This window comes from Fundulus heteroclitus, chromosome 1 (genome assembly GCF_011125445.2).
Source record: "Fundulus heteroclitus isolate FHET01 chromosome 1, MU-UCD_Fhet_4.1, whole genome shotgun sequence".
Taxonomy (NCBI): domain Eukaryota; kingdom Metazoa; phylum Chordata; class Actinopteri; order Cyprinodontiformes; family Fundulidae; genus Fundulus; species Fundulus heteroclitus.
This window is the reverse complement of record NC_046361.1, coordinates 28,599,134-28,613,306: the sequence shown is the minus strand read 5'-3', so window position 1 is coordinate 28,613,306 and position 14,173 is coordinate 28,599,134. Positions and strand designations below refer to the sequence as shown.

The window sequence follows — 14,173 nt, the reverse complement described above, 5'->3', positions numbered from 1 at the left end:
CGTTTAGGTTGTCCAGCACCACAGTACCCCACCCTCAGCCCAACAGGGGGATTATTGCGTCACCTGGGGCCCCAGGAGGGGGTTTTATAAAGCGCCTGCCTGGCCCCCTTCCCTCCGTCACAGAGGCTAAAAGGTCCATTGGACAATCCGTCTATCCCCGTCTGTGCTTTAGACTCCCCCACTTAGCATCGATGCCCACCGTCTTTTGAAGAGTCAAAACATCTTAGACCTGCACCCACAGTATCTCACACCTATGTCTTTGCGACAGGTGGCGAGAGGTGGCAAGCAGATGCGTTGACTTTACCAGCCTAGTTCACAGTTTGGTAAAGATTGGCAGAGTCCAGAGCTTTTTTTTGGTCATTTGACACTAAAAAGAAGACTTATTTTTTTGTTATTTACGCTTTTTTTTATGAAGGACTGAAAAGGTACACTCCTACCTTTTCTTGAATCAAGAGCATCCCTTTTCTTCATCTGGCAAAGAACTTCAAGCACTCACCATGTGGGAGTTCCGGTCTATGAATTTTTGGCGGGCGGTCTTTGCAGAGTTCTTCGGGACCATGTTCTTTGTATTTTTCGGCATGGGTGCTGCCCTGCGTTGGACCACTGGGCCTTATCATGTTCTTCACGTGGCCCTATGCTTCGGTCTTGCGGCTGCCACCTTCATCCAGTCCATTGGCCACATCAGCGGCGGCCACATCAACCCCGCGGTTACCTTCGCCTACCTTGTCGGCTCACAGATGTCCCTTTTCCGTGCCTTTTTTTACATCTTCGCACAGTGCCTGGGGGCTGTGGCGGGGGCTGCAGTCCTGTACGGGGTCACCCCCGGCAACATGAGAGGCAACATGGCAATGAACATGGTAAATATAGAGGTTTCGTGTTGGAGGATAACCTTTGTGAGGTTTATGGTTGTATCCCAAGCGTTATCGGCACTATTGTAGGCTACAAACATTTGATGCACCTTTCATTTTTTTGTCCTTCCAGCTGCAGCCTGGCATGAGCCTGGGGATGGCCGTCACAATGGAGGTATTCCTCACCATGCAGCTTGTCATCTGCATCTTTGCTGTGACAGACGAGAGGAGAAACGGCCGCCTGGGATCAGCAGCGCTCTCCATTGGCTTCTCCGTCACCATTGGGCATCTTGTGGGGGTGAGAATTGGGGGAAAAATTATATAAGAATTGTGAAATTGTGCACACAGATGTACATTAAGAAATACTTGTTTGTGTTTTAGATGTACTACACTGGTGCTGGAATGAACCCTGCCAGGTCCTTTGCCCCTGCAGTGCTCTTCAGAAACTTTATCAACCACTGGGTAAGATCTCAGCCTTCATCTTTGTCACCAAGAGAAATTACTGCACAGCATTTCTGTTAGAAACTCCAATGTTATCACCTGCAGGTGTACTGGGTTGGGCCTATGATCGGGGGTGCCATGGGTGCCATCTTGTACGATTTCATGCTGTTCCCGCGTATGAGAGGTCTCTCAGAGCGTCTGGCCACACTGAAGGGAAGTCGACCCCCGGAGAGCGAGACCCAGCAGGACACCCGAGGGGAACCCATCGAGCTCAAAACGCAATCCCTATAAGCCGACCCAGTCCCCCTTTTTCCTGACGGAGGGTGAGGGACCAGGGACAAATCCCTGAGCTACGCTGACCCCCACCTCAACCGTTCCCCCTCGACCCTATACCTTCACATGCTCCACTGTACAAGACTAAAAAAATGTTCACAGATATTCTAAACTGTAGATCCGGCACCTTCAACCTCAGCACACAACGAGACTCCTCAACCCCCATACCCCCTTCCCCCCACACAACCCAACCCCCACGGCCCTCTTTCTGTACTTCTAACAGGACATTGTGACCGAAGCCTGAACTATTCGCTGTCTCGTCTCCCCCATCACGGTCTAAGATGCAATAGCGTGTGGAAAGCCTGCGACCAAACAGGGCGTTGCGGGGAGGAGGGTGTTAGAAAGTGGGAGATGGGGGGCGGGTTGAAGGGTGAAGCAGGGGGGAAGGGTGAGAGGGAACGATAGAGATGGGAGTGAAGCAGGAATGGGGTTTGGACGTGACAGAGAGGGGAACGCTGTCATTTCTAGGTTGGGTTAGATGGGTTTGCTTTTCATTATTCATCTGAGCTTATTTAATTTCATTTTATTTTCTTATTTTTTTTTTGTTTTTTTAAGTTTCCACCCCTTCAGACACAAGATGTGGATGTGAACTACCATTTGATTTAAACAGGGTTTTAATCATTTCAATCACCACATTTTATCTGTAGGTTTGTGAGTGAGTGTGTGTGTGTGTGTTTGTTGTAGAGAGAGAGAGAGAGAGAAAGAGTGAGCGAGAGTGAGAGTGTGGGTGCGTCTAATCGTGTGTGTGAGCGTGTTTGCAGGTGAGCGCGTGTAAACGGGCTTACTTGTGTGATCAAGTTTGCTGATCCTGTACTTCTTATTTTTATTTTCATAACCACTCTCCTGTTTCGTACCATCACCTCTTTTCAGTTTGTCATGCCATGAACACCCCCCCCCCCCCAACCACCACCCTGTTTGCTGTCTGACAGTTATTTGCTGTAGTATTAATTTTTACATAAACCATTTTGCTTTTTTGTTCTTGAACCAGCATAATCCACAACAATTGTTGGATCCCAGACATTTGGTCTCCTTTAGTCATCTGGTTCGTACTGGGAGCCCAAAGTGTTTCAATAAAAAAAGCATAAAAATCAAAACATTATACAAATGTTGGCTCATTTTTGTCTTCTTTTTTTTTAAATTGCAGTTTTAATTGATACAGTTCTAAAAATTTAAAACGTTTTTTTTAACATATAAAATACAATAACAACTTGCAATGCATTTTATCTGGATTTTATGTGACAGACCAACACAAAACTATGCCTAATTGTGAAGTGGAAGGAAAATGATACCTGATTTATTGGTATTATTATTATTATTTTTACAAATAAAAATCTGAAAGGTTTTGTGTGCCTTTGTATTCAGCCTCTCAGCCCCAATGCCTCTAAATAAAAGTAAATATAACCAAAAGGACAACAAGGTAAACTTGTTCTTCTACAATAAAAATACTAGGGGAGATAGAAATCATTCTTTCTCAATGTGTAAAAAAAAAAAAAAAAAAAAGAACCAGACCCCAAAATACTGTCTGCAATTACAGCTAAATGTGGCTCTACAAGGTATTATTAACTCAGGGGAGGTGACTATAAATGCATGCCAAACAGAGCATGTACCTTTTTCCAATTTAATGCCAGGTATTCGCCAGTTTGCGTCAGTTTGCCGCATAAAATTGCGTGCAAATCAAAAATGTAAAGCTGTCGTCCTGGATGGGTGGGACAGTGTCAGTTGCAATAAATACAGACGACCAGAAGAGGGCGCAAACAGCCCACAAAAGCTTTAAACAAAAAGGAAAAGCGCTCAGTATTCTCTGGCAAGGAAGAGCGCAAACGGAACAGTGGCATGTGCCCTTTACGACACACTGGGCTGGAAAATATTAAATCAGTGTTAAGCAACAGGGGAGGGTTTATTTGACTTTATTGAACAGTGGATAGCTTTCGACACTTCTTGTGCAGCACAGCTGATAAAATAAAGCAAAGACTAACCTCACCTTCAGAGCTCTGACAACGCAGCTTTGACTGATTGTGCGTCATGGTCTTCTTTTGATGCCACATACTCCAAGTTCCAAGATAAGCAGAAATCCGCAGCTGAAAGTAAGTGGCAATCAAATCTAACAGCAGGTTAAATTTGATAATACCGTCACACATTGATTTCTTTAAAATGTTGTTTTCTCAGCAGTTTTGGCAAATAAATTGTCAGACAAATCTAACAGGCCAAACTGGAAAATGGAAGAAAAGTTTTACTATGTTAATGGAATTTGTTGATATCAGGGCAAATGACAGTAAAATTTTTTTATAACCATACAAAAGGGAGGATGCCTCACCAAAAGTCACATCAGAGACTACAAAGTTCTCTAAAAACTGATTTTAAGATTAATTTTAGCCCAAAATGAGGAAAAATGGGATAAAAAAAGCAACTGTGTGAAATAAAACAAAATAATAAAATAAATCCCTAAGTTACATCTGCCCTACCTTGTTGTAGGATCTGGCACGATAGAGCAAGAGAATATACATGCTCTCGAATTCATGCTAAAATTCAGAGCTAAAGCTAATTTAGAGTTACATTACACGGTTGGTTTTAGATTGAAACCATGTGCAGCAACAAGAGAAAAACTAACCAAAAAGAGTAAGGCTATATATAAAAAAACTAAGAAAAAATTATAATAAAACAAAACAAAAAGTAAACACTGACTGTTTATTTAAAATAACAGAAACTAGAACTCAACAGACCAGAAGTCAGATAATTTTAACAAAAGTAATACTGACCTTATAAAAAGTGTCACATAGAGTAGTGGCCTAGTAACGGCCACTCAGTTGTGACATGAATCCTTAAACTTATGCAAAACCCCAGCTTTCCAATTTTCCATGACATGTTCAAGCTATTATCAACCTGGTTTGTAGACAAGAGGCTCATGGCATATGGAAAGCAGAGAAATGCAATTATTATGTTCACCAGTTTTATTCAACCTTATTTTATTACCCTACTCACCAATATTCACTCCATTGGCTACGAAACTTAAGAAAATTACAACTCTGGAATCCTGCAATTCCTTTGTTATAAATAACACCTGAGAACTAAGAAGAAAGTGAGAGCCGCCCACTTAAAACATTCATTTTTATTTTGCATATTTGTTTAAAATCTGACATATGGCTTGGTTTAGACCACTAACATCGGTGCCAATGCTGCAACACCAGAGGACTCCATTGTCATTGCTAATGCACCTGTCTATATACTGCAGCAACAGAAAACTGGACAATGTTACAAGTGGCCGGATAAGGATTCTGCAGTATGCTGCAGTCCCGTTCACACATACAGGCTACAAAACATTCAAACACATTTACAGCGCCCTCCACATATATTGGCACTCCAGGCAAAGTTTTGTGAAAAAAAAAAAATATTTTAATGAATCTTTATTGCATCATCAGAACCTCAGTCTGAACATTTCTGAAACCTTTCATCCATTTATCCGGGGGAAATAAAAATCTCAGGTTGTTATTTACTAAATTGCTTACAGACTTATTAACAACCCTGATGATAATGGCAAGAAATTTATTCTCTAGCCAAACGGAAAGCGCTGAGCTTTCTTCTATAAGACTATTTGCCAATGGAATAAGATTTTTGCACTTAAAATAGGAACAATTGATCTCCACCATCTTATTTCAAGTGCAGTTTATATAATTAGCTGATTTTAGGCATCAAAATACTCATTCCATTGGCAAATAATCTTATTTACCTGCCCAAATCAAGGAGAAATACACTAATTTCAAGAAAATTTTACTCACTTTTAGTTCCTTTTTTGCAGTGGGTAACCTGTTTTGGTCATGTCGTTCCATTTTTCAGTTTTCTGGAGGAGTCTACCACTTATTCATTAAAACACTCTGTTTTTAAAAAAAAAAAAGAGTTCAAGATGTTATGTTCTTTAGCAAAGTTCCAAGGACTTTTAGAAAAGAAACACACCCTTACTGTCATAGATCTTCCACCATGCTTAACACTGGGTTTTGAAGCGCTTTGGCACATTTTGGTTCTTGTAGCCACACTTTTACTGACTTAACATAAACACACATCTTTTAAGCTCTGTCTCTGTTTGAGTGGCTAAGGTAAGTTGTTACTTTTGTGTGTGTGTCATATTTAAAACCCAGGGACAGAAGCAGTAGATCGTTATTAAACCCCTGTGACACAGATCCACTTAAAAATGAACATGTAAAGATAAACATGTTGCATCACAGTTAAGCTCAGAGGTCCCAGGAGGCGTTGCTTAAACTTTCAATGTGAGATAATTATACTGACATAAAAGATAAATATACTTTAAGACTTCTTACACAAATTACCCAGGGCTGCTAATAGGTGTGGAGGGCTCTAAACCTGGATGCATTGACAACAGAGTAAATGAAAATGAAAGAAAAACAATTGTCCTAAAGACACATTTGCTCCAAATGTCATTGGTTAAAAAAAGAGAGGTAAAAAGCAGCTAAGAAATGTAATCTCAGGAACATTGTGTTTTAATCCTGACAGAGTTGTGCTCTGAGTAATGCTCTAGGAATAGAAAAAAAAAAAAACAACAACAAAATCTAAACGCCAGTGTTGCCTACCTCAATCTTACTCATCCTTAGTCATCGTAATTGCATATTCTGTGAGGATCCTCGTGTTATAACTTCCTAGCAGTAGATAACGGGAACAAAAAGGGGTTACGATAAACATATTTGTTCATTTTCGGAAGGAGAGTAATAAAAATGATAAGTCGGGCACAGAGAGAAATCCTCAGGGCCACGGACGTAAAGGTAACCTTGAAGCAGAGGTAACTGGCCCCGTGTTTCAGAGAGAGCCTGGCTCTCAGGTTGGCTGAGGTCCAGCATTCAGTGCAGTACCTTTGGAGAAAATGCAGCTGCTGCAACACGGCAGAAAGACGTTTTTCCTCCTCGTCTTTACTTCGCGTTCCCTCCTGCAGTCTGACTGCCAACAAGAAGCATCTTAAAGGTGACTGATCACGACTGACTCCAGTTTCGGAAAACATTCACAGTGAGCGCTGACGACAATGCAGGGTGATCGTTATCATTTTCTGTTACACCTAGGATATATATATATATATAAAAAAAACAAAAAAAAACAGGAGTGAGAGATCTCTCAAAAAGCCCTTTTTATAACTCCGCACTCCCACCCACATCCCCAGGTCCAGTCTTGCCCTGATAACGTCTCCAATCAGCAGTCGCCCGGTTTGGATTGGTCTAGTCTGCAGTTTCAGCGCCGCTCAGGTCTGCTCACTGCATTCGGTCAGGCTGGTGGAGGGGATAATGGAGGAAGGCTGGCGGTGTGGCCGACACGGCGGTGAGCGCGGCTAGAGGAGGATGGATGGCGGCCGGAGGGGTCGGAGGAGCGGTTAGAGCGGGCGTCGGTGTACCGGGGGAGAAGCTGTAGCTGAGGTAGCCTGTAGAGGGCGACGGGGAGGGGACGTAGGGGTACTGCTCCAGTCCTGACACGGCGGCGTACGGGCTGTAGGCAGAGCTGTACTCCAGGTAAGGGGAGGCGAGAGCCGTCGCCGTGGGGCTCAGCTGAGACTGCAGCAGGAGGCTGGGTTGGAGGAACGCCTGCGGGTAGACGTACTGCTGGGTGAACCTGCAGGGACGGAGGAGTAAAGGTTAGAGCTGGAGAATAAACAAGAAGGGCTGTGACCATCTGCTTCAGATTATTTACTGACACCAGTTCACCGGTTCTTCCAGAAAACATCTGGACGGCAGTGAATTTCACTGTTTTAAGTTTATGCTGCATGATGTTTGTTAGAGCATCCATCCATCCATCGTCTATGCAGAGGGGCGGGTGCCAATCAGGACCGTTTAGTTGTAATTTAACAAAATCCAATGTGACAAAGCACAAATAAAAAATACACAAAAGTCACTAAAAAGTTGACAACAAACAAGGAAAAGAAGCCTATAACCTCTTTTAAGACCAACCGTTAAACACAGCCTGTTATACCTATGCTAAAATGGTCAGATTTTCTGCTATTTTTTGTGCTCTCGAATAAGTAACCAAATCATTAAATGAATGTCGCAGCTCTTTAAGGAGGCAACTCTTGCATTAACCCTAATAGTTACATAGTTTATCAGGCAGGCATATCCAAAATGTGCAAGTTCAGTCTCCCGAATAAGACACCAGTCAACATTTATATGTCATGATTAATCGCTTGATGAAGTTATCAGATAAAAACAATCGCAGTGGAAGAATAGAACTAATGGACACAGCTCCAGGCACAGTTCTCATGCCTTAAAAATTACAATAATACTATAAACTCAGTTCCTATCTTCACTACATTTATGAAAGATTTATTTAAAGTGCTTAAAGTTAAAGACAACTTACACAAAAACCATAAGTTATATACATAATATATGACAGAGATTACACTGAACTTTAGGATATAACTGGATCTGTATTTTTTTCTCCCTGAGATGTTTTTTTTTCTGTTGTGCAATGGCATTTTTTAGATAAACTGAACTGAAAGGTTAAAAGTTTCCATTTGTTCTTGTGAAATGATTTGTTTCTTTCACTGTACTCTCTGCTTTTCCTGGTCTCTTTTGCACAGAAAGGCCTGCTGGCTCAGTGCTTGTTTTTTTTTTTGTCTCATTCATGGACAGAGCCATCATGGGATTTGTCCTGCTGTTAAGTTTGTTCTTTTGATTTGTCTTTCTTCTAGAAAGTACTCTTAGCCCAGTGCTTCTGTGTTTAACCGTGTCTTATTTCTGGACAAAGCCATTAACGAAGATATTGCCACCATTAAAGGTAAAGTTGCCGATTTTTCCAGAAATGGAAGTAAGAAACGTAAGTCTCTTTTTGAATAACTGTGCATGCCTTACCGTCTTACCTGCGTTTCCGTTCCTCAGGTAGATTGTGAAAAAAAAACCCAACAACTCCAAAGTCCACTCTGGTCTTATTTCTTTCTACTGAAGCCTTCTCATAAACATGAACGCAGTTTGCTTACTTGCCACTCTCAGCCAGGTTCAAACTAAGTATACGGTTAGAGCAGCGGAGCTACAGTGAATGGCTAACACTGAAGCTAACCACTAAGCTAACCTGATACATAAACACTAGAAGTGCTCGTGCGCAGCCAGCAAGCGGAAATTAACAAGGAACGAGCACCACACACTGGCGTTATGTATGCGCGTCAGAATGATTGTTATGTGGGACGACCAATAGATAAGGCAATACCCCCGGAACTCGAGAAACAGATGGGGGCGAGACATGAAGGCATCTGATTGGTTCTTTTCATTCGGACCGAATGACAGGATTGGTCAGAGTTTTTACAGGCCTGCAGCTCTCAAAGAGATCTATCTTCTTTTTCTGAATAGATAATGTCTTGACTACCATCAGGATGGAAGGACCAATCCACCCAGTATAGCAAAAAGAGTTTCAGAACCAACTGTAGCTTTAACTTTAGGCACAGTCTCTGTTTTTCTATTTTCTTTGCCATAGAAAGTACGTCTGGTCTAATTCTGGTCCACTGTTTCTGTATTTTGTTAATTGTTTCTAACAAAGTGAACTTTACTGTCAGCTATGGGCCCCTCTGTATTTCTTTCCCAGCGCTTCTTTGGTTAGATGTGTGTGTTTCTTGGACAGACTCGTTGACTGAGATGTTGCAGCCATTTACTTTGTGTTTGCTCTTTGTTTTCCTTCCCTTATAGAAAGTGTGTCTAGCCCTGCAACTTCTGTCTAGTTGTGTCCCCTTCCTGGATGGAGCCATTAATGGAGCTATTGCTGCCATTTACTTTTTGGTCTTTTTTTTTTTTGTCTTCCCCATAGAAATACTCCTGGTATTGTGCTTCCTTGATCAGCTGTGTCACGTTCCAGGACAGAACCAATGATGGAGACGAGAACTCTGTGTCTCTTTCCCGGGTGGAGCCATTGATATTGTTGCCGTGAAGTTTCTGTTCTTTGTTTATTTTTGTGTCCAATAGAAAGTACTCCTTTCTTTGTACTTCTGTGTTCACCTCGCCTCTGTCAGTCTGCCCCAGGGCAGCTGTAGCTACTACTAACATAGCTCACCACCGTCAGGGTGTGAATGTGTGTGTGAATGGGTAAATGACTAAAACTGTAGTGTGAAGCGCTTTGGAGGTCGTCAAGACTAATTAAAAGAGCTATACAAGTACAAGCCATTTACCATTTACCTGTCCTGAACAGAGCATTATTGGGTCCATAAAACAAAATCTACTCTCTGTTTATCTTTTTCATTGAAAGTGCCCCAGTACCTATGCATCACAGCAGATTGTTATTCATATGGACCCTGGTTCTGCTGGAAGATTTTTTCCCATCTCTCCAGTTCAGGTTGCAGAACTGCTGCACTGTTAATTATTCAATGCAATCACCATAAATATTACTTTTGACCAACAAGCATTAAATGTAAAACTTAATCTATGTTTTGTATCCTATTGAATTGGACTGTAAGTAACTGAATCTGACTCTTTATGGTTGAGCTGTAGTGAAATGTATGACATTTATTTGAGTACCATTTGAATCTAATTGGACTATATCAATTTGGAAATGTTGGCACACACTAGGACTTGCACGTAGAAAACATTTTAGCTTTTTCGGTAAAAGCTCATTTTCATTATATCAAAAATAATGAACTCGTTAAAAGCCGTTTTCCTCCTCTCTTAATGGGGGCTCTCATAATTTGGTTTAAAATAGACATTCTCCCCTGAGTTTCAATTTAATTAGCACGCCGTCTGAAAAAATGTAAAACAAACCCTACTTTAAACTAAATTAAATATTTATATATGAAATGCCTCGCTTTCATAATTTCCTGCACTTCTGAGGTGGATGTACTCTTGTATCAAAACGCAGTTTCCAAACCGTGGGCACTCAGAAAGACAAAGCGCCACTGCAGATGCGCTTTATGGGAACATCAAGACTCAACAATGAGAGAAAAAGCTCTCCTCTGTCCTCCTGTATTCACTCATGCCCTTGCCGGAGGCTGCCCACTTAACCTAAACTGCCTCGGTTGCATCTGGCGAAAGCAACAGCGATCATGTCAGAGGAATGAGGTTACACCGCGGTGTTAAAGTGCTAACGGCAGAACGAGGACGTTTTCGGCCGTTGCATTTCCCTGATCGCGCCTCCAGTCATTCCCCTCAACGTGGCTATGGGTCTGTCACTGAATACGAGCAGGTGAAAGGAGCAGCGAGGGGCCGGCCTGAAGGTGCTTACCCATAAACAAGCGGGAGAAGCGATTAAGTGTGCTTTCACAACAAACAGCGCGTCTCGGCCTGTTCTCACTCACAACACACAGACACACGTGTGCCTGTCCTCACTCTGAGGAAACCCACTAACTGAGTCAACCAAAAATAACCCCTCTGTCAACCTCTTAGACTGCCATGTGTCACTCAAAATACGAGTAAATGGTAAGAATACAGCCACAAAGGTTTTTTTTTTTTAATGAAACATTCTAATTCAAAACTTAAGCCAGATTAACTAATCAATATGTATAAAATCTCTGGGTGATTTCAGAATCAGAATCAGAATCAGAATCAGACATATTTTAATAAAGTACTTTTGTTACATGCTCCAGATATACACATATTTTTATATATATATTTACAACATTCCACACAAGGTAATAGAAACATATACATATATAAGTTAATATATATATATATATATATATATATATATATATATATATATATATATATATATATATATATATATATATATATATATATATATATATAACCCTAATCCACTCAATCAACTGAGCGTCAAGTCAGCGTGACCACCCCTTTAAAAGCACGAGCTTTGATAGTTTTCTGGATACAGATGTTTTCGAAGACCAGAAAAGACTCCCTCACTGACTAACATAAAAATTATTTACAGGTGGAAAACAGTTAAGACGATTGCCAATCTTCCCAGGAGTGGATGTCCAAGCAAAGCGTTAGACGATGTGCAATAATCAGAGTAATTGCAAAACCCAAAGAGCTTCGTCTCAGGCTCTACAGGCTTAATTAGTATGATAAATGGATGGCAGTGCAATTGGAAAAAAAAAAACTGAAAAAGAAAGAAGCTGCTTGGAAGAGCTCCAGGATAAAGCTTCTTCTCTCCAAAAAAAACAAAAAAAAAAACAAACACCTGATGTCAAGCACAGTGGTAGAGGGGTGATGATCGGGGCTTGTTTTGTAGCCTCTGGGCCTTTGAATGTTGCAGATGTGAGACGACATGTATACCAAAGTAGTTTAGAGTCAAATATGAGATCCTCTTTGTGACAGCTAAAGCTGTGCCCAAATTGGGTCACGCAAGCAATGAAGCAATGTTGTATAACAAGTGAGGCAAAATTCCTCCACAACGATGTGAGAGACCGATAAAAAGTCATACAGTGGTTCCACTTTGGCTTCAGCTTTCTTTTTAAAAAAATGCCATGTTGTAGTTTTCGTTTATATGACGTTAGATTTAAAAGATTTTTAAAATCAGATCCTTATTATTAAGCTCATAAACAATGAAATGCATACATATACATAAAATCCTACAAGTTTAAGGGTCTTTTTGAATTTTGAAACAATTTTCTAAATTAGTTCTTTAAATCAATCGTGTAATTATGTGACGGCTGTTCATACTGCAGAATAATTGTTTAAGCAGATGAACATTGCTCCTTCAGGCTACTGGAAGATGTACCCGAGAATGAACCAGGACCTTGTTTGGCTCCTAAATTATCTTCTTGATATCCTGCTTGATTTCTTCTGATTTCCCGTGATGTTTTTAAGGCGTTGCCTTCAAAATACATGTACAGGTGCATGTCCACTTAACTCAGTTGTTAAAAATAAACCAACCAGGAGCTTACAAAGGCATACTAATCTGAATTTAAAGAAAGTAAAAAATCTTTCTCATTATTTTTCTGACTTTTAGCAAATTCCTAGCTACTTTAAAACAGGAAACTTTGTGGTCTCATTTGATGTTACACTGTGTTTCCTTTTTAAACAGTGTGTGCAAACGAGTAAATATGGTGTTTATTTGCGTCGCAAGTTTGAACATTATAAGCTATTTCAACCACTATTTCTGTCTTTAACTTTATTTCTACGACAAGTTCAACTAGCCAGTTGGAGGAAAAGCAGAGACTGTAGACAGAGTATAAAAGCATCCGCTTATTCAGCTTGGTGCGTCTTGCTGCACCGTTCAGAATGACTAAAGAGCATTTCTGTGTAACGTTAAACTGGCAGTTGCAGAGAGGCACATAAAAGCGTAAATCTCATCAGTGGTTTTCTGTCCTGTCCTTTTCTGTCCGTTCTACATGTTTTAGCTGTCCGGCTTCAGGACACCTGATGTCAATTATTGAATTGTCTCTCCAGCGTGACAAGAAGTTCTGCAGAATCTCGTTAATCAGACTGTAATTTGAGTCAGGAGGGCCGGGACTGAGAAACACTACCGTACTCAGAGTGTGTAGCGGTGACGACAGAATAGAAAACTCACATCCACTTTCAGGCTCTCAAGCAGTTTTAAAAACACTGAAAATAGAATAAAAAAAAAAGTTTTCAAGTATCCATAAGAACCCTGTTTGATGTTTATCCACCTTTATTTTTCTTGCTGTTACCTCACTATAAAGATTAATATTCTCTTGTCTGTTTTTTTTTCTACTTTTTTAATTTGTCTTCTTTTATTTTAAGTTTTTTTTTATGTGAAAGTGGTGTCATGAACTCCCATTAAATAACAACACAATGGCACTTGAAGAAATCTGGTGTCTTAAGTACTTCAAACTGTCCTGATTGGAGAGATTTAGTCTATCCAAGCTAGTTGAAAAGTTTCTGGCCACATCACAAGGTAAGAAACTTCCTCATTTTAAGAATATTTCAGTTAAAAGCTTACTACTGGATAAATAGAAGCTCTGAATAAAAAAAAAAACCTCTCAGATTTTACTAAAAGATTAATGATGTTACAGCCAACCATAGGTTAATCAGTCAGCCTGCATAATGTTGTGGTTCCTTTAGGCAAATTAAGATTTTAATGTGAATTATTTATGTTTTTAGCTTCTTTTCACCTCTTATTTTTAGAGTTAAGCTCAAAATTATTCATACTCATAGCAGAATTAGATTTAAAACTATTTTTGTTCAATTAAGATCCTTGTTTCTGATAAAAAGCGAGGCAGGGATCTTACAGAAGACAACAAAACAGTATAAAAGGAGTATCCATTTTGACAGTAAAAAATAAAACTATAAACAAAATTGCTCCACAATGATGTGAGAGACTTTTAAAGGTGTAAAGACATTACATGTTTCAAGTAATTGCTGCTAAAGGTGGTCCTATGAGCAATTGAGATGTACTTGCACAGATTTGCCACTTTGGCTTAATTTCTCTTTTTAAAAATTTGCCATAGTGGAATCTGTGGTGTTTTTTCATTCACTTGAGCTTAGATTTAAATAATTTAAAACCAGAGCCTTCATATTAAGTCCCTATATACAGAATAATAGAGGGTGCACTTTCATTTTACCACGACTGTGGCTGTGACCAGGGTTCTTTCACATTTCACCTGTCCAGCAGCTCAGTGTGACAAATTCTATACATTACAATTTGATACACATATTGTAGTTTCTTAG

The 14,173-nt window shown here is 40.2% G+C and overlaps 2 protein-coding genes across 2 annotated transcripts in view; one reads left to right on the top strand and one right to left on the bottom strand.

The window, feature by feature from the left end:
* Nucleotides 1–351: 351 nt before the first annotated feature.
* mipb (major intrinsic protein of lens fiber b) lies at nucleotides 352–2,716 on the top strand. Its single transcript, XM_012865945.3, has 4 exons — nucleotides 352–857; nucleotides 982–1,146; nucleotides 1,230–1,310; nucleotides 1,395–2,716. Exons 1-4 carry the CDS (start codon nucleotides 498–500, stop codon nucleotides 1,578–1,580), a joined length of 792 nt encoding a protein of 263 aa, XP_012721399.2. The 5' UTR covers nucleotides 352–497; the 3' UTR covers nucleotides 1,581–2,716.
* A 2,976-nt stretch (nucleotides 2,717–5,692) lies between these two features.
* Nucleotides 5,693–14,173, bottom strand: part of rbm38 (RNA binding motif protein 38) — a 28,957-nt gene continuing 20,476 nt past the window's right edge. Inside the window, exon 4 of the mRNA XM_012865928.3 lies at nucleotides 5,693–7,223. Coding sequence (XP_012721382.2) covers nucleotides 6,869–7,223 — 355 coding nt within the window. The 3' untranslated portion in view covers nucleotides 5,693–6,868. The remainder of the gene's footprint in view (nucleotides 7,224–14,173) is intronic.